Genomic DNA, 27,350 nt, shown 5'->3' with positions numbered 1-27,350 from the left:
CACACACACTCTCTCTCTCAAACTTTAAAATAAATAAATAGATAAATAGATGATAGATAGATAGATAGATAGATAGATAGATAGATAAAAAATAAATAAAAATCCAGCTGCCAAGTTTCCCCCTGATGTGAGAGTTTGGCTTTTTGGACCTGTAGACATCCATCCTTCCCACCATCACCCCTACCATGAGCCCTCAGGACAGGAGACTATAGGGCAGAGTTTAAGCAAAGCACAGTCATATAGTCAAATTGGAGGCATAAAGAATAAACCAGTCAAACCCTTACCTTGCACCCCCTTTCCGTGACTCTTTGACCCCACGTCGATCCCATCCTTCGATTCCAATCTCCTTCCACGTCATGTGTTCACTACCCACGTCCATGCTCGGCTTGGATTCTATGCTCCAACTTTGTCATCAATTCCTTGCAAATATTTTCTTCTGCCTTTGCCCCTCTCTTCCACCATTGCACCAGTCTGGCAATCAATACAGGCTCAACCTAACTAACCATCTGCAACAGAACAGCTAAAATTGCCGGAGGGAAAACTCCCCACACAACTCCACTTAATGGCCTTACCTTAAACTCCTAACCGCCAATCTCAAATTAGCCCTCAACTCTGCAAAATGATTCTCCTACACTTTCCTGATAATTTCACTTTATCATTTTCTGGGAGAACTACCTATTTCACAACTTCTCCTCTCTCCTCAAACTTCCAACATCTTCTTCTTTCTTACTGTCAGTTAATCACCTTCCTCCATGTGTCACCGACAGATAAGAACTATCTCATCCTCTTACTGTCAAACCACCAAACTTACATAATTACCCATTATGCCTTGCCTCTTCTTAAGATGTTAAAGTGGCCTCTGTTCCTGAGGCTAGCCCTTCCACGGTCCAGTCCTTTGTCTTCCCTCCCACACTCGTCCCCCTTTTTTATCTAGCTCATTCTCACAAGCGTACAAGCTTGCCTTAATATTGCCCATCTTAGAAACCAAAACTGATTGTTTTATATTCGCATATGCAGTATGCATACAGTATGCAATAACACATATATACATATGTGTTATATATAAATATACATATAAAATAGATTAAGTGAAGCCAAGAAATCTGGGCTATGTTGAAGATGACCTACCCTTCAACTCTAGCTCTAAGTACATGAAAACCAAGTAGTTTTCAGAAAATTACTTAGCTGGAGAATACACTGTTTCATTAACAACGTAACACATAGGGGCGCCTGCGTGGCTCAGTCGGTTAAGCGTCCAACTCTTGGTTTCAGCTCGGGTCTTGATGTCATGGTTCATGAGTTCAAGCTCCCATAGCTTTGGATCCTCTGTCTCCCTCTCTCTCTCTGCCCCTCTCCTGCTCACACATATGCATGTGCTCTCCCTCTCAAAAATAAACAAACGTTAAAAAAATAATGTAACACCTGAATGGAACAAGGCTGCATACAGCATGAGCAAAATTTAAAACAAAAACAGGAGTGTAATTATTTCATGTTCCCAAAGGAGGTTTTTCCTTACAGGTTCATTGGTGTGATCATTTAGAGAGAGCAGTTCTCTCTCAAATGCATGGATGCCATGATGGGTAAATCTTCCGAGAAGGAGGCAGGACAAGTCAGTGAGGTGGTTGGAAAAAACACCCTCTGTTCATGCTGAGTTGATGGGTCTAGGAAAAAGGAACAATGGTATTCTCTTAGAAAACTTCATGAGCAGGCCTGGGATCTGGACCTGTCTGCCCCCCCTAGGGAGGCCTAGGAGAGAGACAATCCTGAAAGACGCTAGCATACAGAGTGTGCCTGAGAAGAAGACTAAAGGCTATCGCCCGGGACTCATAAAAATAGAGACAAGAGACCTGCACTCCAGACAAGGGACAGGAGGAGAGTTCACGGCCTGGGATTCATCCTCATGCCAACTCTTCTGAATTCTAATTTAGGGGATAATGTTGATTGCCGGGATAAATGCCTTTTGTTAATAAAAAGATCACTAAAATCAGGGCCAATTTTCCAGTAACATGTAGACTTGGTCTAACAAGTGACACAACACCTGTTATTTACCACACACTGTTATTTATTTCTAGGGTCAGGCTTTCTCAAGCCGTGTACCAAGGAGTGATCCAAGAGTATGTTGGGGAGGGCGGTGAGCAATGACCTGCCCTTGTTACTGACAGCCACAGTTGTAAATCAGCAATGCAACCGACTAGGGTGGGTGAGAGACTCAACCAATATGCTCACATAATTCCATGAGCTCTGGATTTGGGGGACGAGGACCCTAAATCTAGTCGGACAGAATCTAATCCAAAGAGCATAAACTCATACAAGAAAATGGCACAGGGTAGAAAGACAACAAAATACCGAATACAAAATTGGCCAATGTCTTCATCATTTTTCCCTTCATCACTCCTCCGAAGTGTACAAACACGTTTACACCTGTCCCTGCTGACCCAGGTGCAAAGCCAAACTTCCGCCCAATTACCTACTCCTCTGTTTCCCTCACTCTGCATCAAGAGCATAATTTTCTCTAATCTTAGAGCCAGATCAGACAAATCAGTGAATTATAGGATCAACGGGCTGCTCACAGTTAGTCTTGCCTGAGAGGTTTAAGAGAATCTATCCATACACTGGTGTAAAAGGTGGCTGATTAAGGGGTCTGGAGGCCGAGTTGCCATTAAGTAGCTGAGACCTTGGTTGAGAGCCCTCTGTTCTCTCCAGGGTCTCATCTATAAGTGGAAGGGCTGAGACCAAAATGACTTTCCTGCTCTCATTTTTAGATGCCCACCCCGGGACCAAACACATCCTTCTTTCTCATCTCATCTAACTTCCATATATTCCCCCTAATAATTCCCTATTTATCCATGACCCCAGGAACTGATGTCAGCAAAGAGAGTTAAACTGTCATAGCCTGCCTGAGCTTCCCTCCTTGAAATCCAAGAGCTAAGCTCCAAACTCGAAAGGGAAAAGAAAATCCTCAAGACAAAACGCCGCCTTCAAAGAACTTGCAAAACCATTGCCCCACACATCTGTATCGGGGAAATGTTGAAACAACGAAGCCAAGTCAGAAAACCGAGCTTCAGTTTAAATACCCTGCTTATTTCCAGGTGGCGTTGGCATTGTTCTTTGATAAATGGAAATGAGAACTTCCAGGATTATTTGAAGTTGAGAAGCTAACAACCAGCCAGCACTTTCTTATCACCTTCTCCAGCTCCAGTTCTGCACGGTCAATAGCTCAGGGGGTCAAGCTCAGGATCGACCCAGGAAGGCAAGGCTCTTTTAAGCAATCTTGAAATAAAAGCAAGTGTAAGCATTATTACAAACACGTGATCATCTTAGGCTCCTCTCCAAGAAATTAGCACAACTGCAGTACAAGTCTGCAAGACCTGACAAGACTAACACACAAACGGGTATCAACACCACCTGTTTAAGAAGTAAGGGTCTACAAGACACAAAGATTACTGAAGAAGCAGAAGTACAAAATAAACAACGAATGAGCCACGGCCGGGGAAGTAAAATACAAGAATTCTTACTACGGCTCCCATTTGGGGCCCAAAACTATCCATATTTTCTTTTCCATATTTCCAGTGGAATTAGTTCACATTTCCAGTAGAATTAGCTCCTAATTCTAATATTAACTGAGGCACATGAACTCTTAAGTACTAAGAAGAAGTACCACCCACTCTCACACACACACGAGCAAAAGAAAGTCATTATTGTTTGATACTCTTCATTCCACACAAATTTTTCTTCCAGGGAAAAAGATTCAGTCTATACTTTTTTCCCCTTCCTAGCAGCACAGCTGGATTTTTACAATGGCATCATGAAGCAGATGGAGTGCTAGTAACCCAAAGCCAGAGGGCTGATTAGGCTGTTGGCAATCTGTATGTCACAAATAATGGACTATTACTGAAAAGTAAAGGTCACTCAAAATGAATTGCGTTCAGTAAAGAGCTTGGGTATGGATACCAGGGCTAGCTATCATTGACGGCCATAAAATTCCCGGTAAAAGGAGAAATGTCACATTGTCAGGGATTTCTCATGGCATGGAAGGATTTACCCAGTGGAACCCTGGTTCGTCTTACTCGGTGAGCTGCTGAAGCGTGCACAGAACTTGCTGTACGTGTATCAGTTGAATTGACACACGGGTCGCTCCATTAACCCAACGTTCAATGAAGTTCTGGTGGGCCAGGAGAAGCTCAGGATCCGGAAGAAACCAAAGGGCTGAAACCATGTTCACATGTCATAAATAAAAAAAAGAAAGAGGGCAGGGGGGCGGGGTGCCTGGGTGGCTCAGTGGGTTGAGCATCTGACTCGATTTAGGCTCAGGTCATGATCTTACAGTCGTGGGATGGAGCCCCACGTCGGGCTCTGGGCTGAGTGTCGTGCCTGCTTGGGATTCTCTGCCTCTCTCTCTGCTCCTCCCCCACTCATTTTCTCTCTCCCTCTCTGTCAAAATAAATTTTTCTTTAAAAAGGGAAGGATCACTTATAAGCCACATCACCACACTGCTGTCGTCAGCACCAACAAAAGTTGTTTCCTTCGGTCATGAGTCATTGAGATGGAAAGTAGTATGGTCCGTTCATCCGGGGCCTCCCTTCTATACCCGTCAATAGAGCAGACGCCTGTCCACTACCGTCAAGATTCTCCTGAGCAGCCAGCCAGACAAGACCCAGGACGGAGCCGGTGCTTCCCGGTGGCACGTCAGACACCCACCCACTCTGAGTGGTTTGAGGACAGTAGCCTAGGTGGCATTGAAAGAGCCCTTGGCCCAGGTACACAGATGACTCACACTGCCCGCCATCTCTCCCGCTGGGGCAAGTCCTCGGCCAAGGCAGGGTGCAGGGTCTTCTGCCTCGTTGGAGCCTACCTGCCCCTTGCGCCGCCCTGCTCTCTCTCCCAGTGCTCGGCAATCCCCGCCTGCCAACTTGGCAGAGTGGGCTCCCCTCTGCGGATGGCACCACTTGGGTCTAACCACTCCTGAGCTCACCCCCTGCTTTGGGCCCGAACCAGCGCAGCTTGGCCCCTGCTGCAGACTAACCGGGGCTGGCCTGCTGTAGTGGAGCCCACTCTTCTGCGGCTTTGCTTTTCAGTCGCGGTAAAAGAACCATGAGAGAAAGGGCCCATCTTAACCATGTTTGAGTGTCCACTTCAGTGGCCTTACATACGTTCGCACCGTTGTACAGCTGTCACATCCATCCGCGTCCAGAACTCTTGCCATGTTGCAAAACCCAAACTCTACACCCATTAAATAACTGCTCTCTCTTTTCCACTCCCCGCCCCCCCACCCCCCCCCCGCCGCCCCGCCCCAGGCCCTGGAAACCACCACACATACCACTTTCTGTCCCTATGAATTTCCCTACTCTGGGTGCCTCATATAAATGGAATCATACACCACGTGTCCTTTCGTGACTGGCTTGTTTTACTTCGCACGATGTCCTCCAGGGTCACCCACACTGTAGCATGCGCCAGGATTTCCTTCCTACTTAAGACAGAATAATATGCCATAGGCTGGATATCCACGCTGCTGTCTCCACCCTCTCACATGGCTGGTATCCACCTATGAGGATAACACAGCAATGAACACGGGGGTACCAAGATCTCTTCAAGTCCCTGCTTTCAGGGGCACCTGGCTGGTTCAGTCAGTGGACCATGTGACTCTTGATCTTGGTGAGTTCAAGCCCCGCACTGGGGGTTGAGTTTACATAAATAAGTAAGTAGGTAAATAAATAAAATTAAAATACGCATTGGATTTATTTTTTACTTAAAAAAATTTTTTTAAACACCGATTTATTTTTTGAGAGACACAGACAGAAACAGAGGGTGAACGAGGGAGGGGCAGAGAGAGAGGGAGACACAGAACCCGACGCAGGCTCCAGGCTCCGAGCGGTCAGCACAGAGCCCGATGCGGGGCTCGAACCCACAAACCGCGAGATCATGACCCGAGCCGAAGTCAGAGGTTTCACCGACTGAGCCACCCAGGCACCCCTGAATTTATTTTTTAAAAGTCCTCACTTTCAATTCTTTTGGCCATAGATACTGAGAAATGGAATTGTTGGGTCACAGGGCAATGGTAGTTTTAATCTTTCTGAAGAACCGCCACACTGATTTCATAGCAGCTTGTACCATTTCCTCTGTAACTAAGACGATCCTTAGTAACTCTGGTGAGAACGAGAAGGTACGGAGCCAGGGCTGGGCCCACTGGGACCAGGCTCCACCCGACGAAATCAAGGAATGCAGACTGCCGCTGCTTTGTATTTCTGTTTCTGTTTTTGTTTTTACGCCATAAAAGTGGCTGTGTGTTCTCAGCCATCAGCAGTTCCATTTATTCCGATAAACGGACAGGTGCTGGGGTACCACGAGAGCTGCCCCAAGGCAGTCTTTATCCTGAGCCTCCTGAAGATAATACTTTTTTTTTTAATTTTTTTTTTAACGTTTATTTATTTTTGAGACAGAGAGAGACAGAGCATGAACGGGGGAGGGGCAGAGAGAGAAGGAGACACAGAATCGGAAGCAGGCTCCAGGCTCTGAGCCGTCAGCACAGAGCCCGACGCGGGGCTCGAACTCACATACTGCGAGATCGTGACCTGAGCCGAAGTCGGACGCTTAACCGACTGAGCCACCCAGGCGCCCCTGAAGATAATACTTTAACCAAAATGGAACAAAAGGTGTAAACCTGGGCTGGGAAAATTTAAAAATGAACTATATGCTCTCGAGTCATATTTCAAAAACGGCACTGCCAGCCTAAGATCTAAATTGTTAATTGTACACAACAGACTGCGGGGAAAGTAATCAGGCCCGCGCATACAATTTATATCTGTGATTAGCTATTCTATGTTTGATTTATGGCTTTTGGGTAGATGGATACCGATTTATTTTTCCTCTACAGGGCTCCATGCACGAAGTGTAATTACAAATTTGTTTGCATTTGCTGTGGTGCGGAATTAAAAACATAACCTTCTCGGAGGCTTGGAATAAGGATGCTTTCTTGTCCTTTATTTTTCCCTTAAAATGGAAATGGGTGCCAGATCGCATTCTCTATCAGATCCACAAACCCAATGGTTTCAGCCACGTGATTCTCAGAATCACTGCTTTTACCTGATGAAACAGCCGGATACGAGATGACAGTAATTGCAAAACCTCTGGAGTTCTATATGCTTACTTATGTCATCTTTCCGCTTTGTCACCCAGAAACCTTTCACCTGAATGAACAATGAACAAACCCGGATATATGGCAGCGCCTGGGTGGCTCAGTCAGTTAACTGTCCTACGTTTGATTTCAGCTCAAGGCATGATCTCACAGTTTCTGAGATCAAGCACCATGTCCGGCTCTGTGCTGACAGCATGGAACCTGCTCGGGATTCTCTGTCTTCCTCTCTCTCTGCCCTTACCCCTCCCAAAATAAATAAACTAACTTAAAAGAAATAAACGAAGCTGGATATATGAACTTTTTCCAAGACCCTTCAGGTGTTCTGGTCAACACGAGTGGTTTTAGTGCTGGCTTGGGAAACTGTGGCTCTGAAAGAAAGCTGGGCCGCACACCTTCAGTGCAGGCCCCTTTTGAAGACCGGTTGCTGGGGTCTTGTCCAAGTGTTTTTCCAGGGCTCCGCCCACCTGACATTCTCACACCCTCCCCAGGGCTGCTCCAGCCCAGCGTCCCTTCTACCTTCTCTGCTCAGCATCAAGGCCTTGGCTTCTTTCCACGGCTTCATCATAGGGCCTTGTGCAAACCCGCTTCACACTATACCTCCCCAGTTCTACCGAATGTGTCATGAAGAAAAGCAAACCTGGAACTATGTATTTTCTGTCATACCCTTGCTTTAATCTCTGCCCCTACCTTTACTGCCCTCCACAGCTCAGTGCTGCAGCTCCATAGAAACACGGTGCATGAAAAGAAAAACCAACCAAAGAAAAAAGATCAGTTGTGCTGAGTAACAGGAAAGCTAGAAAGCTTTTTTTTTTGGGGGGGGGGGTCATAAGTATATATATATACATTTTTTTTTCTTAATACAATGAGGAGATACGTATTTTTTAAAATGGGAAAAGAGAGGGGCACCTGGGTAGCTCATCGGTTAAGTATCTGACTTTGCCCATGATCTCAGGGTTCTTAAGTTCGAGCTTCACTTCAGGCTCGGGGCTGACAGTGCGGAGCCTGCATGGGATCTCTCTCTCTCCCTCTCTCTCTCTCTCTCTCTCTCTGCCCCTCACAGGATTCCCTCTCCCTGTCTCTCTGCACCTTATGGGATTCTCTCTCTCTCCCTTTCTCTCTCTCCTCCTTCGTCACTTGTGCTCTCCCTCTCAAATAAATAAATTTAAATTTTAAAAAATGGGAAAAGAGAAAAAGTTTAATGTATTACCATAGCACCACCATCCCCACTCCATCAACCATGTAAACGTCATAGAAAATTTCCTTTCTGGGGTGCCTGGGTGGCTCATTCAGCGAAGCTTCAGACTTTGGCTCAGGTCATGATCTCAAGGTTTGTGGGTTTGAGCCCTGCATCGGGCTCCGTGCTGACAGCTCAGAGCCTTGAGCCTGCTGTGCATTCTGTGTCTCCTTCTCTCTCTCTGTCCCTCCTCTGCTTGTGCTCTGTCTCTCTGTCTCTCTCAAAAATAAACATCAAAAAATTTTTTTAAAAAAGCAAAGAAAATTTCCTTTCTTACACCTAGATTCATTTCTTAGCTGTAAGCATACCTCCTTTGCACTGCTCAGCCAGGACATCCATTTTTCCCTGTGTCTCTAGATTCCCTCTGATCTCCTCTCAGAAGCGCCTCTTATGCTGCCTCCCCTTTCTGGAGCTCATCTCTGCTCTCTCTGCCGGAGTGAATCTATCCCCATAACAACTGCCACCACCTGTACCTGCGGTTCCCAAACTGTGCCGAGGCTTTCTGGGATGCCGCGGTGAACTCACGGAGGCACCAAAGGATATTTTACATTGTTGAGGGAAATGCCGCCATATTGGACACTGGTTGGACACGTAAAAAGACTAGCTTCAGGTCATTCACAGTTTGAACATGAGATCACCTGCATTCCCTTGGAAGATATCTTTACCAAGGGGGGGTTCTCAGAGGCGGCTGTGATAAAACAGTAAGTACTGTACAAAAATCAAAGTGGAACAGGAAATGGTGTCCAATCTGGTTCTAAGGTTTGGGAAATTGTGCAGTGCCCGGCATGTGCATACAACCCATCTATTCTGTAAGTGTATTAGTTGGGGTTCTCCAGAAAACAGAACCAATCGTGTGTGTGTGTGTGTGTGTGTGTGTGTGTGTGCGCGCGTGTGTGTGTGTGTACAGAGAGAGACAGAAAGAGAAGCTGATTTGAAAGAATTGCTTCATGCTAATGCGGTGGCTGGCAAGTCCAAAATCTGCAAGGTGGGCCAGCAGACCGGGGACCCAGGGAAGAGCGTATATTGCAGTTCGCATCTGAAGACAATCTGGCGGCGGAATTCCTTCTCCCCTGGTAGCACCTCACCTCAGCTGTTACCTCTTAAGGCCTTCGGCTGAGTGAATGAGGCCCACTCACATCACGCAGAGTTACCTGCTTGACTCAAAGTCTACTGATTCAAATGTCAATCTCTCCTAAAAAATGCCTTCACAGCAACATCCAGACCGATGTGGGATCAAATATCTGATGACTATGGCCTAGCCAAGTTGACACGTAAAATTAAGTATCACTTAGGAATGAAAAATACGTACTTTTTTCTTCCCAATTTATACAGCTGTATTTTCAACCAGCCACTAACCTGTTAGGACATAAATACTCATTGAATTGTTTGGACTCTACTACTTAATAAATGGAACTGGTAGGTATTACTTTTGGCCTGCAGGCACTGAGAATGCAGCCCAGATTGTATTCCCAAATTCTCTTTTTTTTATTACCAAATTCTTGACATGCACATTCTAAATGCTTGTCAGTATGCATCTATTCTAACTGCATTTCAACATACATGCATATTCTAATGCATGCCCATATTCTTATATATTCCCAAGGGAAGAATTCCCAGTTATCTTCCCTCAAATGTTCCAAACCCAGTTTCTTATTTCCTCCACCAACCTACTGTCAATCTGATTTCCAGAAATGCATTTTTAATCTCATCCACCCGGTCTCCCCACTAACCACTGCTATCCACCCCACCATGGAACTCCTCTGAAACATAATACAATAATGTTTACCCATGTGATATGTTATTATAGACAAAAAATTATATGCAGCCAGTTTAAAGCCCTTGTCACAAATTATGGGTTCATGATTTTTCAGAGGAAAATGTTTATTTTTAACTTCTCCCATGTCTTCATAGGCAGAAAGAGCAGTCAAGATAGAATAGGAAAAGTATACAGCCCAGGGATAAATTATTATGTTTTTATAAGGGACGTTCTCCTTGATTTAGGGAAAAAAACCCCAATACTTTACAACATTGCCTTTCATGAAACATTCTGTAGGCAAAATGTAATTTTAATTTTCATTAAAATTAGTCTTGATATGGTGAGGCCATCCTGTAATAATAAACTTGAGCCAGCCTCTGTCCCAATGATGAGTTCAATCCCACCCAAAGAGCTGAGTCTGTGGGTGGCTTAAAAGACAAGTGTAACATTTGACCTTACACAGCCAAAAACCAAAGACAGAAAATGTTAAAAATTTTTTCATTTTATCTCTTTTCCCCTGAGAACACATACACCTAACAGTAAAAGATGGCCAGCTCTCGCTGTGCAAAACACTTTGATTGCAAACTCTCCTTTTCACTGACTTCTCATAATTAAAGCTAGAAACCACTAGAAGTAATCTCCTCTATTATGTCATTTTTGTTGGCAATATCTGCTCTACTGAATAAAGATGCTGTTCCATCATGCATAATAATATTTATGGAACTGTATTCCTGAGATACCGAGGCAATGTGATTTTTCTCTCTCAAGGAGGGAGCCTTGTTATTCATTGAGGGCAGTTGGTTGGCCACGAAAAGAGGCCAACCCATTCAAATGGGGCTTCTGGCTCCCGCTGAGTGAATGGTGCTGCAGTCACCAGCCCTCAAATACCTATGGATGTCGGCAGCCCCGTAGAAGACTCAGTGTTCTAGTGAAAACAACATCAAAAGGCTAGCAAACAAATAACAGCTCAGGGAAAGTTCATAAAATATTTGGTTAATACTAAAAACTAGTAACTATGACAATTGGAACGTATTTATCTAATAGAAGAACAAGTCCACGCTATGAGATTTACAATGAAGGTAACAAAACATAAATAAACTTATACTTGGGGGTTTCTGGGCAAGCAAGAAATATGATATAAAAACACATCTGTCAAAAGAACAGCACGGTTAAGTGTATTTATATTTCTCCATGAAAGTACTTTCTCAGCGTATACATTTTGGGGCAATGAACTAGGGGGAAATCTATAGGCTAACTTATATATTGTAGTATTTTTGATATATGAATTTCCCCACTGGCCAATGTTTATAATAATTTATAATTCCAGCATCTGCTAGACTACACAGTCGTACCAGCTCCCTCAAAGCCTCAGAATAAACATAACCTGATTTTTCCAACGCTATTACTAAAAATAAAAGGACCACACAGTGAGTATCTCTCACTATCATAAGAACTATTTGAACTGGCAGTTTTCTTTAAATTCATTCCATTCAAAGCCTTCAGAAAATTAGCAATTTTCCATGGAAGACCACAGAATACCGGAGCCAAAAGGGTTATGCGGGCATCTAGTCACTGGCTCAGAAATATGTTTTTTTTTCTTCATTTGAGGTATAAAGCCTTTCTCCTGAGAGATAAAAGAGGTGATACCCTGCTTTTAAAAGGGGGTGGGAGGCCAGGGGACAGGGGTGAGGACCCTGTCTTCTAAGCCTGCTCTCTGCACCTGTCTGCAAATGAATAGAGCCACCGAAGCGGAATGAGGCACATTCTGAAACCATCTTCGTGTTCCTTTCTAGTAGCAGAGTCTCAAGGGCTGGTAAAGTTGGCTAGGCATGGGTTCGGGTTATTTTGGAAATAAGTCCACTCCAAACTGTAAAATACGTTTAGAAACATTCAGAATGTCAACCGCTTAATATTTTGAAATGTGATGCTGAAGTTTATGGTCAAATCCATTATCCCACAGAGGCTCACAATTCACCCCAGTTTGTCCAGGACTTTCCCAGTATGAAAACTGGAAGTCCCTCATCCTGGGAATCCCCTCTGTGCTGGCAGACTGAGACAGGCCAGTTGGTTACCCGATCTTCCGCATAAGACTATGTAATATGTCCTAGGTGATCTCACTTTGAAATGACTCAAACCACAGTGATCCAGCAACAGATAAATACCCCAGAGTGAGGAATACCTTTCGGGGGGTAGACACATCACTCAACGTAGGTAAAGGAAACCTGGTGTTTCCTGGTGTATTCATCCAGGATAGTGAACATACTAAAAGCATAGCTAAAGGTGTTTGAGACTGGGTTCCACGTTCACCCTGTAGGTAGAAAAGAACAGCTAAAGTATTTAAAGAAAGCGATTTTAACTTGGCGGATAACAATCCTCCTTATAATCTTCATTATATCAGATCTCTTTTGGATAAGCTCTTTTATCCCGTCAATATTGGATAATATCAAGATAAGTTTCCATCCAGTTACTTTTAATGATCAACAGTCAAAATCGTCATGAATAAAATATGTGCGTATAAACAGATACCATTTCATTGTTCTTGTTTTAAAAATATTTAGCTCTCCTTCTGGCAACGGTTAGAATTACAATCATTTCCACCAGTGGATTTTGCCCTTGAAAACATACGAAGGCTCAGAGCCCAGTGGCAGGAGATCTGGCTGATGTACTGTGCCAGCGAGGGACAGGAGGGAGTCTGTCCCTTTTGAAAACAGAAAAGTGCTATTTTCATGATTAGTCAGAACTTCACCCCTTTCCTTTCAGATAACTTCCCACATCAAAATCCGACTCCAGAAAATAGGCAGAGAAACATGCAGAGAAGTAAGCATATAGTTTGCCCTGTGTTTCTATCTCCTTTATAAATACAGGATTTCCATATTGGAAGCAGAAAATCACACAAAGACCGAGAACTCCTATTTGTCACGGAAATCCTGTGAAACTCTTGGGCTCTTTCCACACAGTCTGGACCTCAAATTTCATCCTCTCTTTCTTTCTTTTTTTTTAATTTTAGAAAGAGGCACAGGGGGAGAGGAGCAGAGGTGGAGTGAGAGACAGAGAGAGAGACAGAGATGGAGGGGGAGAGGGAGAAAATCTTAAGCAGGCTCCACGCTCAACACAGAGCCCAATGTGGGACTCGATCCCGTGGCCCTGGGATTATGACCTGAGCTGAAATCAGACGCTCAGTGGACTGAGCCACTCAGGTGCCCCGTTCCTCCATTTCCTTTTAAGGTAGAAGCATTGCTTTTCTGCAGCTACTTTTAGCATCAGTAGCTGAGGCAATTGCTGGTGCTTCTGGTTGCTTTGTACAACCTTTTCCTCTTTGTAAGTTTCCTGTATATTTATGCCCCCAATCTCCTCCACAAACCCTCCTCTCTCTGCCTCTGGAGCGCTGCTGGGTCCCATGGAAGACCCCTGTGCTAGAAGCCACCAGCGCCAAGGCTAGGTGGAGAGCCACCCAAAAGACACATGGGGTCTTGGGCAAAAAAGGGGTTTATTCTGTAGATACTAGACATCATCAAATATCACATCCAAAGGAACTAACTGATGGGACAGTTCCTCGTGCCACACACATGTGCACACACACGTGTGGTCACAACACGAGTTCAAGTGCTGCCTGGGACAGATCACACGATTTTGCTGAGCTGAAGGTTATTCCTCGGCACGATGGTCCTTAGCCACTCCCATCTGAGTCTTCGCCACGTTATAAGGATGTTTAAATTTTAGGCGGAACTGTGGCCACAGACTACTGGGGCTAGTCCTCTACAAAGCCATGCAATCGGTTCTCTTCATTTCATAAACGCAAATAGAGTAACAGTCGAACTGCATGTGAGCTAAGGCAATAGAAATTTATTTTTCAAAAGAAAGAATGGAATCATCGGTCTTTTTGAAGTTCTCCTGCTGACGATCAAGTTGTCTTTCAGAAGTGAGTAAGACTGACTCCACGGATGCCAAGGATGCCGACCCAAACTGTTACCAGCAGGTCTGTAAACCAACACTGAGCTCTTAAATATCATGGCCTATAACCTTGACCCTGTCGGCAATTCTGGGGCCAGGAACTGTCATCGGAGGGGAAAACGCCCATCGAAAGAATCCTCTCTCATAAGACAGTTCCACCAGCTTTCTGCAACCTGCACACAGTCAAAATAAACACATTTCTGCAGGTGGTATCCCAAAGCAAAACAGTCATTATCTAAAACCACCCCCCTCTGCAGGAGGGCATCTGACAGGAAAACACACAAGACTTCCATATCGACTTCATACCGAAAAGCCCTGTTTGGCTCTAAACCCAGACAGCTTTAGCAATGCAACCCACTGATATTTCCACAGCCACCCTCCCTTTCCTCTTAATTAGACTGTGGATGAGCCTCACACTCCACATAATGGGCTCTTCCGAACACAGTCGCACTGCTCACTCTAATACAAGAACACCCGGTCACCAGGCTCCTCTTCCCAAACCTACCAACGGGAGCACGGTGTCCTGTGTTCATGTCAGCGGCTGTCAGCAAAGGGTACTTCGTTGTCAGCTCGGCTGACAACCAGGGCTCCGTCACTGTCTTCAAAGAAACACTTATAAAAGCTACCCTCCCAGGTCCCCTAAGCATCCATGGCAAAACTGCAAAACTGTGTCCCGCTCCCCTGTTGATTTTCCTCAAGAGGATCATTGGAGGAGGTCCCAGGGACGCAACAGCAATACGAGATTCCTCTTCGTATGTTCTTACATAATGGATCTTTCACTGGTGTCCACACCCGGTGTCTTCTTCAGTACTAATCTGCAGCAAATCTATGACTTAGGCTTCTTTTTTAATCTTCGTGCAGCAGAAGACAAATTCGGCCTTCCAGGTATTTCTATTTATGTCCATTGTCCCTGAAATGACTTCTGGATGGCCATGTTAAGCCGGACTCCTCCCCTTCTTGCTTTGGTGCAGAAAGGCTGAGAGAGAGGGCAGGCATCTTGGACATCAGTAAATTCCCCCTCCTCTGGAGGAAAAGCACTGTCCTTCAAGAGGAGGCCCAGATTCCACAAATAAACTGTGATGTTGATATCATCTGCTTCTTCCCCTGTCACCTTATGCATCCAGAGAATCTAACACTGGCCCAGGGAGGAACACAAAATCCTGCTGCAAGAAGAATCTGCTTTGCAGGGCAGACAGCTTTTCATCCATGGGCCACAGGGTCAGGGAGTCTCAAACAACCAGCTGTGGTGCTGCCCTCTTCCTCCTGTGTCTGCTGCTGAACCTAGTTCAGGTGTCCATGGTCAAGCCCCTCTCTTTTCTAGTCTACAGGAAGCCCCCACAGACCTCAACTGCATTTCTTTTTCATCTGCAGAAAGAGAATTTTTTTTTTAACTTTTGGAAGAGTTTTCTTTTTTTCCGGTTGACAAAGAGTCCCCAAATGGCTTCTATCACCCTGACTCCATACGTATCTCTTAGTGAGCTAAGGAATCCTAACTCAAACATAGAGGCCACCACTGTAGTACCAACCCAATATGGGATGAGTTATCAGGGTTTGAAGGTAATTGTCTCCGATACTAAATAGAAAGAGTTCCACAGAGCTGAAACCAGGGGCTAAGAAAAGTAACACTGTCCATGTCGCTACTTTACTCAGAGAGCAACTCCATGCTGCTCCTTGGGTCTTCCTCCCTCCCCTTAGCACGAATTCCCTAGCAAATACTGGAAAGTACGCAGTGGGTACTCAAACATCTGCTGATTCCCTCAGCCAGTATTTACTGCTTGACTCCTATGCAAGGCAAAGTGTGAGGCTCAGAGATGAGTCTAAGTCTTGTTCGCTGCCCTTAAGATGCTTGGAGAACAGCCGAGTAGCTGACAAAAGAAAAGTCTCTGTCACCCCTCCAAATACAAACCACTCTCACTCATTCTCCCACCTGTCATAGGGCACAGGCTAGGACCCAACACATAGCTGATCCTGGGGCCACATTATGCACATAGAGCACAGAGCTCTGAACTTGGACTCCCTGTACAACCACCCCAGAGAGCCTGGGGCCCCCTGTTATGATTGCTGGCATTGGGAAAATCAGCAGTTTTTGACTTGGAGGAGACCCCTGCTCAAACTTTAAATGTTTAAATTGTTAATAATAATTGACATGCGAATATTTGACAATATTCAATTAAACATGTCTTATGTCATGAAAGGGGCTGAGTTCTGGAAGAACTGGAACCCAGGAATATTCCACTGGGCTCTGGTGATCTTGCTCGAAAACATGGAAACTAAAGAGAAGGATGCCTACTTTGTGATTTATAACTTTGTGACATATGATGGCTAATATTATGTGGCAATAAGATTGCGCCAGAAAGTGCTCAGATATTTGCTGAAACATTCTTCGGGCTGTGTCTGCCAGAGGGTTTTTGGGTGAGATTACATTTGAACCAGTAGACTGGGTAAAGTAAATTGTTCTCCCTACTGTGGGTGGGCCTCATCCAATCACTTGAGGGCCTGAATAGAACAAAAGGGTTGACCCTCCCACAAGTAAGAGAGAATTACTTCCTGCATGACTGCTTGAGCTGGGACACTGGTTTTTCCTGTCTTCTGGACATCAGCTAAAACATCGACTCTTGCTGGATCCCAAGGCTGCCAGATTCCAGACTAGAATGTGTGTGTGTGTGTGTGTGTGTGTGTGTGTGTGTGTGCGTGTGTGTCTGTGTCCATGGCCAAATATGTTGGGAGAACAGCTTAAGGTTACAGGGCCATCTTCACTGCAGGTGTTTTCAGAGTCTTCAGTATGTAAATGTACCCTGTGGATCCCACAGTATTATACAGCGTGTAACATCTGTGAAGATGTTACAGAAGCCTCTGTGTGTGTATGTGTGTGTATGTGTTTGTGTGTAATCTGTCATGGTCTACTGCTCCATGGGATATAGAGTTTGGTAACCCCACGCTTACACCATATTGATTCCCCCAGGGCACTGTGGGCAAACTCGTTACTCTTAAAAGTAGGATTTGTTGTTTTCACCCTCTCCTCCAATAACTAACACTTCCCGTTTTCTGACTCCATTGCTATTCATTCATTCATTCATTCATTCATTCATTATCTCATTCATTCATTCACTTAACAAATATGTTATCCTAGTCATTATGCCTAAGACAAAGGAAATGAAGGAGTCATGGACATCAGCTGCCATTCATCAGACACAGCCAAGAACTTATTTCAGAACCTGTTTCTGAGAAAGAAGGACAAGGGGGATAAAAGAAGTAATTCTGTGGAGGTTTGTGATGGATAAGCACAGGTTTTTCTGGCTGGATTCACTATCTTTACCCTTTTCAAAGAACAAAAGACAAAGTTCGGGGCCCATATCTGGAATAAACTCTAAGGAAGTTGACGACTTGCCCTGCTTTCCATTCAGTAGACCTCACCTCATTCTCAAAGGGTAGGGGGAATTGCCTGTGATTTTGAACTTGGCCTTGGTCCAGTTGTCCAGACCACCCTATTACGACTTCACTGCAGTCAATTGTATTAGCTCCACAATTCCTTTGATTCCTTTCCAATCTAAATCCCCCTTTCTGGGGGGACCCTGGACGGTCTAGCCAGTGTATTATCTAACAGCGTATGGAATTTGGAATGGTATTTCCATACAAGGGCCGTACACATTCCTTCTCCAGGTTCCCTTCTAAACCACACGTGCTATCAGTTAGCACAGGAGGCTGAGAAGGAACATGGCAGAGGATAGGGAAGAAGAGCCAAGAGTTCAAAAGGAAGGCTCCTCACTGCCTAGCAACAAAGAACAGAGTCCCCAAACAACAGATTTTACATGTAATAACAGATATAATAAATTGGTTTATTGTATCCAATTATCTTAGGCTATACTTATCTACAATTTAAAAAGTAATTGGTCAGTTAAATATGGCTGCCAGGGGCACCTGGGTGGCTCAGTTAAGCGTCCGACTTCAGCTCAGGTCATGATCTTGTAGTTCGTGAGTTCGAGCCCTGCGTTGGACTCTGTGCTGATAGCTCAGGGCCTGGAGCTTGCTTCAGATTCTGTGTCTCCTTCGCTCTCTGCCCCTCCCCCACTTATGCTCTGTCTGTCCATCTCTCTCTCTCTCTCAAAAATAAATAAACGTTAAAAAAATCTTAATAAATATGGCTGCCGAGATCAAGAAGTTTTGATGGCCCAGGTGGGGACTGTATGACTCAATGACTTCACATTTCTTTGTTTCCCTCCATCACAAACCACTCAGAAGTTATCTCAGCAGGTGCACAGGAAGTTTTTCTCTACAGTGAGTGAGAAAGCCTTGGCATTCAGGGTGGAGGCCTACGCCATTCCGTCACAATGGGAAGAAGGGAGTGTGGGGTCGAGCAGTGTTTACGCGAAGATGTTCCCCATAGCGCTTCAGCTCTTTGCCAGGTCTGACGGGGGAAACTTGATGCAGGAAGTAACACCACGGGCAGCCACATCTTTCAGTGATTAGTAACACCCACCATCCATCCCTGCATGCTCACAGATGTAGGCTTTATAACATAGGAGCTCTTGAGAAGGAACTCAACATCAGGCTAATGAAAAAGAAGAAATTATATTCACTGGTTGGTAAGGTTTCAAACAGGAGACTTGTAAAGAACTTCAGAATCAAAAAGCTGATCTGATATTTTGCAGGACATGCATCTATTATCAGAACATAGAACCTGAAAGAAAAAAAGAAAGAATACAGGGGCGCCTGGGTGGCTCAGTCAGTTAAGTGTCCGACTCTTGGTTTCAGCTCAGGTCGTGATCTCACAGTTCGTGAATTTAGTCCCGCATCAGCTCTGCAATGACAGTGCGGAGCCTGCCTGCTTGGGATTCTCTCTGCCCCTCTCCTGCTCACACTCTCCCTCCCTCCCTTCCTCTCTCTCTCTCTCTCTCTCTTTCTCTCTCAAAATAAATAAATAAACTTAAAAAAAGAACATAAAATCTGCAAGAACTTCCAGGGAATAAAATAAAGTAAAACTTTAAGAGAATCATTGACTTGAAAGTTGTTGCCCAGTTATTAAACAGCTTAGTCTTAAAAGGGAGGGAAACAACAGAAATCCAAGTGAAAACATCTCTGCCCGCCAGTGCCTGGCAGGTAGCTGTCAAACTCCTGCTGCATGAACCAGAGACATGAGGAAGGCAGAATGCAAATGCTCCAAGGGGTGAGGACCGTCAAACTATTTGACAAGGGGAGAAGCAGACAGACATCAGGCAGCCGAATTAGCGAGACGAGAAACATCACATTCCAAACTGTGGAAGACAAGATGTCCTTTGTAAGATACCAACAGAGGACAGGAAGTGAAAGGGGACACTTGGCGTCAGGGCTACTGACTAAGGGCGAGTTATTTTTACCACTTGGAAGATGTTGCTGCTGAAAGTTCTACTTCCCATGCACATGTGTGATATGTGTCCAGCCTTCCCTGACCCATTCTATGGCTTCGGAGAATAACCCCTGCAAAAGGCCAACAGCTGCCTGCAAGTCACTAAGGCACAAGTGGCCAGAGAGGTAGTAGCTTTCCATACCAGGCTAAGGACCTGGTGTTTTGGAGAATTCACAAGTGTAAGAATTCACTATTGTTCCGCGGTATCTTCCAGGAATCCATATGGCTGGTAAGAGGAGGCTGTTTGTGGTATTGTAGGTTTGGGGCCAAATGATGCTCTGCTTCAATGCCTTAAGATGCTGGAAGTCTCTGACGCCATAGACTGTTGCACGATTTTGAGAACAGAACAGGTATGCCCAAAGTTGCAAACCACTGGGGGTTCAGGAAGTCAGAATGTGAGATTATCCTCAGTGAGGACTGAACTTCAAAGTTGGTCGGAGGGTCTTCACAGAAGGGGCACCTGATTAAGATGTTTTCATTGACACTGTTTGGCATTGCCGGGAGGGTGAGCTAAGTTTGCATTCTTTTTTTTTTTTTTTTTTTTTTTTGATAAAACACAAATAACAGTGTTTTCCTGGAACATTCACAGTTGCTGAGCCAGAAAATCTTAACGATAAACTAAAACAACTAGAATTTGAAGAGAACTCTCTTCTTTTTTCAAATTCAACATCAGTGGTAGAACCGGAGGCAGAACCCCAGGCACTCAATTCCACGTAAACGGCTTTCCCAGCACTCCATTTTGATGATTTTTTTTTTTTTTACCTTGCTTTGTTTTCTTTCCTGGGGTGATCTCTTTGTTTCCAATCTGGACGTTGAAACCTTCTCAACACGTTCCAAGCATGTTTCTACAGGTCCCAGCGGAGGCCCAGCCACCTAATGGATGCTCCTCAGGCTCCGCAGAGGGGACATGTCCAGACAGAACTATGGCCCCTTGTCTGCCTCCACCGAACCCCACCTGCTCCTCACCTGGGAATGATATCACCATTGACCCAAGTAGATGTTGCAATCCGACCTATGGGATGTCTCTCTGATTTGATGTCTCTCTCCTTCCCATCACGAATGTTTCTGTTGTCACTTCTTTAATTGTATTTTACAAGCATTTATATAGCACTGACTGTGTGCCAGTCACTGTCCTAAGAACTTTATGAGCCCTTTATCATCTTTTGCCTTCATCATCACGAACCCTCTTACCGGCATCTCTCACCTTCTATCTGTCCTCCCTGTGGCAGTCAGAACAACTTTGCCTAAAAACCCTATCCCATCATAGTACTTCCGGACACTTCTGACACTCTTCAATTTCTATCCTAGTTGGCACAGCCCATGGGGACCTTTATTACCTGTCTGTCACCTGTTCTTTGTGCCTCAACTCTCTTCACGCTCCCCACGGAGCCCATGCTGCAGCCACACCGCACCAGGCACCTGCTCTCACAGTGGCCACCTGCCCCTGCACTTGTCTTTCCCTCTGTGAGGTCTTTCTCCACCTGGGACCTCCCACCATCCTGTAAGGCTCAACCAGGGAGAAAGGAGTTTCCTGGCAGGTAGCTGTCAGAAGTGAGCAGTACTACTTTTTTTTTTTTTCCCGAATACTGTGCATGTTCAGAAGGTATCCAGATTTCAAAGCATCACATTAGATGCCAGATTGTTCCCGCCTCAGAATAAATGCCCGAGCCGCCGTCCTCGTCCGGCCCAGCTACACGCTGCTCTTATCCACTATTTCAAATCCCTGCTTTTTTAAAACCCCACAAATAACGGGGCGCCTGGGTGGCTCAGTCGGTTGAGCGGCCGCCTTCAGCTCAGGTCATGATCTCGCGGTTTGTGAGCTGGAGTCCCGCGTCGGGCTCTGTGCTGGCAGCTCAGAGCCTGGAGCCTGCTTCCGATTCTGTGTCTTCCTCTCTCTCTGCCCCTCCCCTGCTTGCTCTCTGTCTCTGTCTCTGTCTCTGTCTCTGTCTCTCTCTCAAAAATAATAAACATTAAAAAAAATAAAAAAATAAAACCCCACAAATAAGATACCCTTAGTTTATTCAGATGATTTAAAGAATTTAGGGGCGCCTGGGGGGCTGAGTCGGTTAAGTGTCCGACTTCCACTCACGTCGTGATCTCACGGTTCATGGGTTTGAGTCCCGCGTCGGGCTCTGTGCTGACAGCTGGGAGCCTGGAGCCTGCTTCGGATTCCGTGTCTCCCTCTCTCTCTGCCCCTTGTTACCCACGCTCTGTCTCTCTCAAAAATAAATATTAAAAAATAAAATAGAGTGGGGGATGAACACATTTATAAGAATAAAATCGAGCTCTGTATTTATAACCATGAGGCGTCACGCAAAGATGCACCCAAGGTGGTCTGGACTGGGAGGTCCACGCGGTTTTCTGTGTTAGTTGAAGGGGCCCAGGCGCCCCACTCCCTCCTCTCGACAGGGGGCGTGCACATCCCCATCTGTTCGGTGGGACCCCGGCCCCAGAGACGCAGTACTGACAGAGGAGAAGCACGCTCCTGAGCTGTACTGCAGTCAGCAGAGAAGCATTTCCAAACATCTAAGAAGAGTGGCCTGGAGGGCCCCCCATGGCAATAATAAAACCCCTTGTGGATCTACAAGAAAACCCCGAGTGAAAACAAATTAAACAGTTAACAGAATGGGAGGAAAAGTCGCAAGACTTTTCTTAACCATATGGGCAGCCAAAAGGACAACAACAAAAAAGGAACCCAATATAAAATCGCAAGTGGTGAAGCAATGGGAAACTGGAATACGTTTTCCAGGCACAAAGGCGACCGTGGGGGAATGATACAGCTGTAGTCATAGAAGCAGCTGTTGAGTCAGCCAATTCGGGCGAGATAGACATGAAAATCAGAGGACGATGATTTATGCTAATTTTCTTATATCTGGTCTGAGTACTCTCTAGTTTGTTCTTCCAAACTTCCTGTCAGCATCATTTCTGGTTCTACCCATTTTCAGCAAGTTTCATATGGCATTTTTTTTTTCCAGTTGGCTTTTTCTCTGCCTTGACAGATGGTGATGAACAAGAACGAGGAGGCTCCAACAAGGCCAGAGGCCACTTTCAGAAAAGCCCCCGCGTGCAAATCTGAATTCCATTAATCAAAGACGAGCGCTGGGGGTCCCGCGAGCAAGAACCCCTGCAAACTAAGCGGAGAAGACAAAGACGACCAAGGCATGACCTTGAACTCAAGGACTCATAGTTTTGAGAGGGAAACTCGCAGCCTTGGGTGGACAACAGGCCTTCAAGTGCAGCGGGTCCAAAGTCTAGCTGGAGTCTGTCCCTCGGACCCGACCCTCCACTCAGCCCTCCCCACTCTGTAAATGACAACACGAATCTGCCTGCCGCTGAGGCCACTGACCTCATTTACAATCGTTCTCGATGCCCTCTCTCTCTCAAGGCCCTCAAGTCAGAGCAGCAGCAAATCCCGCCAACTCCAGCAACAAGGTCTGACTACTTCTCACCCCTCAGGCCACCACAGTCACGGCTCCTGGGGCCTCTCGCTGGGCTACTCAGGAGTTTCCTCCTGGCTCTTCCTGTGTCCAGGTTCCACCTACCTGCTACAGTCGACTCCGCAGAGCAGCCAAAGTCATTCTTTTCAAAAACAGGATGTAGGTCCTCAACCCTCCAACTCTTCTCTTAAGTAAAAACTCAAGTATTGCCACGGCCTACTAGCCCTATCTGACCTTGTCCAGCTAAGTCCCCAGAACCGCCCCATACTGGTTCCTAAGTCCACTCCAGCCACACTGCCTTCGGGCACCCTGCTCCTCAGACGCCCCAGGGGACTGTCCACCTCCAGACCTTTGTTGTCTCTTCCGCAGCTGGGGTCTTCCTCTCCATGGGCATCCATGTGCCCGGCTCCTTCCCTCCCTTCTCCCTGCTCTCTGCTCAGATCTTCTCTAAGAAAGCACCCCAATCACTCTATATCCCTTACCCCACCTTATTTCTATCCACAGCCCTGACATCACCTGCACCATTGCTGACATTTGTTGATCGCCTGCCTCTCTTCACTGAAATGTCAGTGCTAAGACGGCAGGTACTTTGTAGTGTTCGGTACTGTTTTCCCACAGACTGTGTGGTGCGTGTCCTTATAGACAGACACCGAATACACGAAAGGCTGAAGGAGAAGCAAGACATGTACATAATTAACTGCAATGCCAGAGCAAAGGCAATTCATTTAGGTAGGGACTCTTCATGCTTAAAAAAAAAAAAAAAAAAAAAAAAAAAGAACCCTTCACTTTTTCTAGAAGTTTCTTTTGAATAATGAGCTTCTCTGTCTCATGGGACTCGCATGCAATTCCATAAGTAGCGCATGCATCGGTGGTATCTGATTAGTCATGCAAAAGTCACTGTGTGGTGCCTGACAGGCAGTGTACTAGGCACAAAGTAGAGCAAAAGATCAACCAGACAGGCATCCTCTGCCCACAGAAGTCTATACTGCTTTATATTCAGGAAGACAAAGCATGAATAAAAAAGGATTCAAGGTGGAACCTTTGCTGCCAGCTTTTTGCAAGCAAAAGGCTTCTTGGAGTTCAGAAAGGGGCAAATAAATCACTTCCAGCTGGGATAATCTCGGGCTGGCTCCACTGTGGGTAGGGGAGAGGGCAGGGCTTTGGGGGGCGGTGGGGAGAAGACCTAGGACTATCTGGAGATCAGACACGGAAGGTGCTAGCAACAATGACGGCTAAGCTGGGTCGACGCTGCTCCGGTGCAGATGGCAATTAAATTTCAATTTTCCAGATGCTGAATGCCTTGATCTGAAGTCACTCAATCTGCTTTATAACCAATTAATATTAAGACAGAGATGTGAAAGGTTAATACCCTTAATATTAAATGCTTCGGGAAATGTTCTGGTCATTTTTAAGGCTTTTTTTGGTGTTCTTAACACTTCATTATTTAGTGCATTATGAAAATGTCATTGATACAAAAATAATGACCTGGGTCTAACTTTAACGCACCAAGACCAAAGGGAAATGTCAGAGCAGAGGGCACTGGGTGCCCCGGTTGCACTGGATTTTACTGTCGGAGATGCTGAAGTTGAGAAGTAGCCTTAAGAAGGTAGACACCGCCTAAAATGCACAGAACAGCTTACGGGAACCATGCACAAAATGCTAACAGCGGCCTCTCTCATAGACCAGGAGAGGGATATATTTATACCACACCTAAAGACAATCATGCCGAAGACAAGAACGGAGGAACTTCTGCAAGCATTTTGTAACAAATGAATAAAGAGGAGGGGGAAAAATGGACAAAAAGGTCCGAGAACACTCAAGTGGCCACGAGGTCACTTTTTAAAGGATAAGCACTTAACTTGCAGAAGAAATGTGACATAATTCTTCCAAAAGTAAACTGAGGATGTAGTGAGCCCTTGGCACCACAAAGCAAGGATTCCTTTCATTCTTAACATTTGAAAGCGGTTCTAATGCAAAATGCCTAACTCACATTGTCTTACAAAGAGTCTAATCCCCCCAGATGTCCCCGGGGAGGAAGGTAAATGGGTGGGGAAGCATCCCTATTTGTGTGGCCTTCTTTAGTAAAGAGCTGGTGACTCCCCCCTTCCTAGAGTAAAAATAAAACCGTTCTGAAAAATACCTGAAACCCTGGGGAAGTCCATCGTTCTTGTACCTGAAATTAAACAGACCAGGAAAGAACCCTATAAGAAAAGCTGGGGCTGCATGTAAAGCTTGCATCTGTTCTGGGAGCATAAAGAGCAGGAAAACAGAAGTGGCTTGGTAGGGGAGGGAGGCAGGAGTGGGAGGGAGAATCTAAGGAGCTGACAGGTGGAATCCAGAAACTAGGCAAGCAGGGCTGCAGGACGGAGTGAGAGCACGCGGTGGGGGGCAGAGGGGGTGGGGGCAGGAGGGCTGAGGGGCTAGTTCTGGGATGATTGAGCCCTGCCACAGAGAGCCAGGGAAAAGGTCTTTTCTGGTTTCCTCTTCCTTCCTAAAACCGGCAGCAACTATTAACAAAACCAACTAACATGTGCCGAAGACGCTTAAGTTGCCATGGGAAAGTCACACGTTTGCTTAAGGGATTGTAGGGTTTGTGGGATGTTTGCTGTAATTTGGGGGAAGGGTCCCCACAGGAGCAAAGCAAGAGTCTAGGGGATTTTAGGATTTTAGAGTGGTTTAAGTCAGGAGTTTTGTCTGCAGTTGGCTGGTAGTGTCATGATATTCTAAAGAACCTGGAGTTTGGAGCCTGGCCCCATCCAGCCCTGAGGAATCCTGGTCAACTTCTCCTGAAGCCAGTAATGTGACCTCTTTAGTTTCCATTTTCAAAAAGTCACATATCAAGGTTATGATATACATTATTTACAATTTGTCATGTTTGCACCTCTCTGCCGAGTGTTTCGAGCTCATTATCTCTAATGTTCACTCTGACCCTACAAGGATCCCCGGAAGTCAGAGTTAGGGAGGGTGACCAAGGCCACCCAGTAGTAAGTGGCAGGCGAAAGGCTGGCACGTGAGTGTGGTAGGTAGCTCAGAGCCCGAGCTCTGTCCCTCCTGCCCAAAACATGCATCTGCTACACAGCCACCCCGATCCATGCCTCCCTCTCAGCTTCTCGGCACGTGGGATGTGACTCTTCCTGTGCATACATTCCGAGCTCGAGCTTCCTATCTTTAGACAAAAACTCACAAGGCTGTCTATGTCACAGCGGTTCTCAAACCTATCAGATCGGGCACCTCTTTCAATATCCTGAGATGTAATTCATGAAAAACTTGCCTAGTCCCATACACTTAAAAAAAATCAGTAGCATGTCCTAACTATTATATAAAAGAGAAACAAAAGAGAAATCTGTAACAAATAAGATGCGCTTCAATACATAAATGCTCAGATGCAACTGCACCAGAAGACGGAGGCTCACACCTCTAGGTAAGATCAGTGTGAATGCAATGGCTACACATGCAGACCAATAGGGGCAGTGTCATTATTTTTCTGAAATAAACAAAAGGGAAAGTTCTAGACGAAGCAAAGAACAATATCCTCTCAATACGGTGGTTGCATTCCTGAAAAAATCAGCATATGTATAGTTTTTAATTTTTTCAACGTTTATTTATTTTTGAGAGAGACAGAGACAGGGGAGAGACAGAGAGAGGAGAGGGAGCCACAGAATCGGAAGCAGGCTCCAGGCTCTGAGCCATGAGCACAGAGCCCGATGCGGGTCTCAGACTCACAGACCACGAGATCATGACCTGAGCTGTAGTCAGCCACCCCACCGACTGAGCCACCCAGGCACCCCTCAGCATATATTTTTTTAAAAATGAAAAAAAAAATAAGTATGTATGTATGTTTAGATGCTAGTAACATAAACAGTTTTTCACCCCCAAAATGTCTAGCTGGATGTTCTGAAGTCATGGTCTCCTATGAGGCAATTCTTCACCACGTGAGACCACGCACTTCACTGCAAGGCACCTAGCATCCCTGGCCTGTGTCCATGAAAATGTCACCCTCCCCCCCCCCCCCAATTACTGTGACAAACAAAGATGGCCCCACAGGTTTCCACCTTGTGCCATAGCGGGTGGTTCTTCTGTTTGCGCTAAGCTGTAGGCGAGACTCCTCCTTCCTTTACATGGTCTCCCTACTCTCCTTTTATTTCTAGACAGCTAAGGAAACTGTAATATCCAATTCTTTAGTGCTTTAAAAACCCCAGCATGTTATATTGTCATCTTCTTCTGTGGTTATTAGCAAGTCTGTATGAACCAGATCGCTTAGCTTTCGACACAATAACAAAGAATATCCTCCTAGCTTTTAGCTGCCATTTACTTGGTCCCAAAGATCACAGCTGCTAAGATGACAAAAAGCTACATGCCATACAAGTGCTTATTTTCAGAAGCTAGCAATTGTTTTTTGCACATAATCCATATTTAGACCCAGTTAGTAAGCACTCCCTCTGTACTTACTTACCAAG

General features: G+C 45.5%; 1 protein-coding gene across 19 annotated transcripts in view; it reads right to left on the bottom strand.

Moving 5' to 3' along the window:
- KIAA1217 (KIAA1217 ortholog) overlaps positions 1 to 27,350 on the bottom strand; it is a 747,790-nt gene that overhangs the window by 193,353 nt on the left and 527,087 nt on the right. The window contains exon 1 of one of the 19 annotated variants that reach the window (XM_053225400.1): positions 285 to 5,252. The exons of the other annotated variants lie outside the window; for them this stretch is intronic. Within the exon in view, the coding sequence (XP_053081375.1) occupies positions 285 to 329 (45 nt within the window). The 5' untranslated portion in view covers positions 330 to 5,252. Of the gene's footprint in view, positions 1 to 284; positions 5,253 to 27,350 lie in introns of those variants that run through there. 19 annotated transcript variants of the gene reach the window in all.

The sequence above is a fragment of the Acinonyx jubatus genome, chromosome B4, assembly GCF_027475565.1.
Source record: "Acinonyx jubatus isolate Ajub_Pintada_27869175 chromosome B4, VMU_Ajub_asm_v1.0, whole genome shotgun sequence".
NCBI classification, from domain to species: Eukaryota; Metazoa; Chordata; class Mammalia; order Carnivora; family Felidae; genus Acinonyx; species Acinonyx jubatus.
This window is presented reverse-complemented; position numbering and strand designations above follow the sequence as displayed.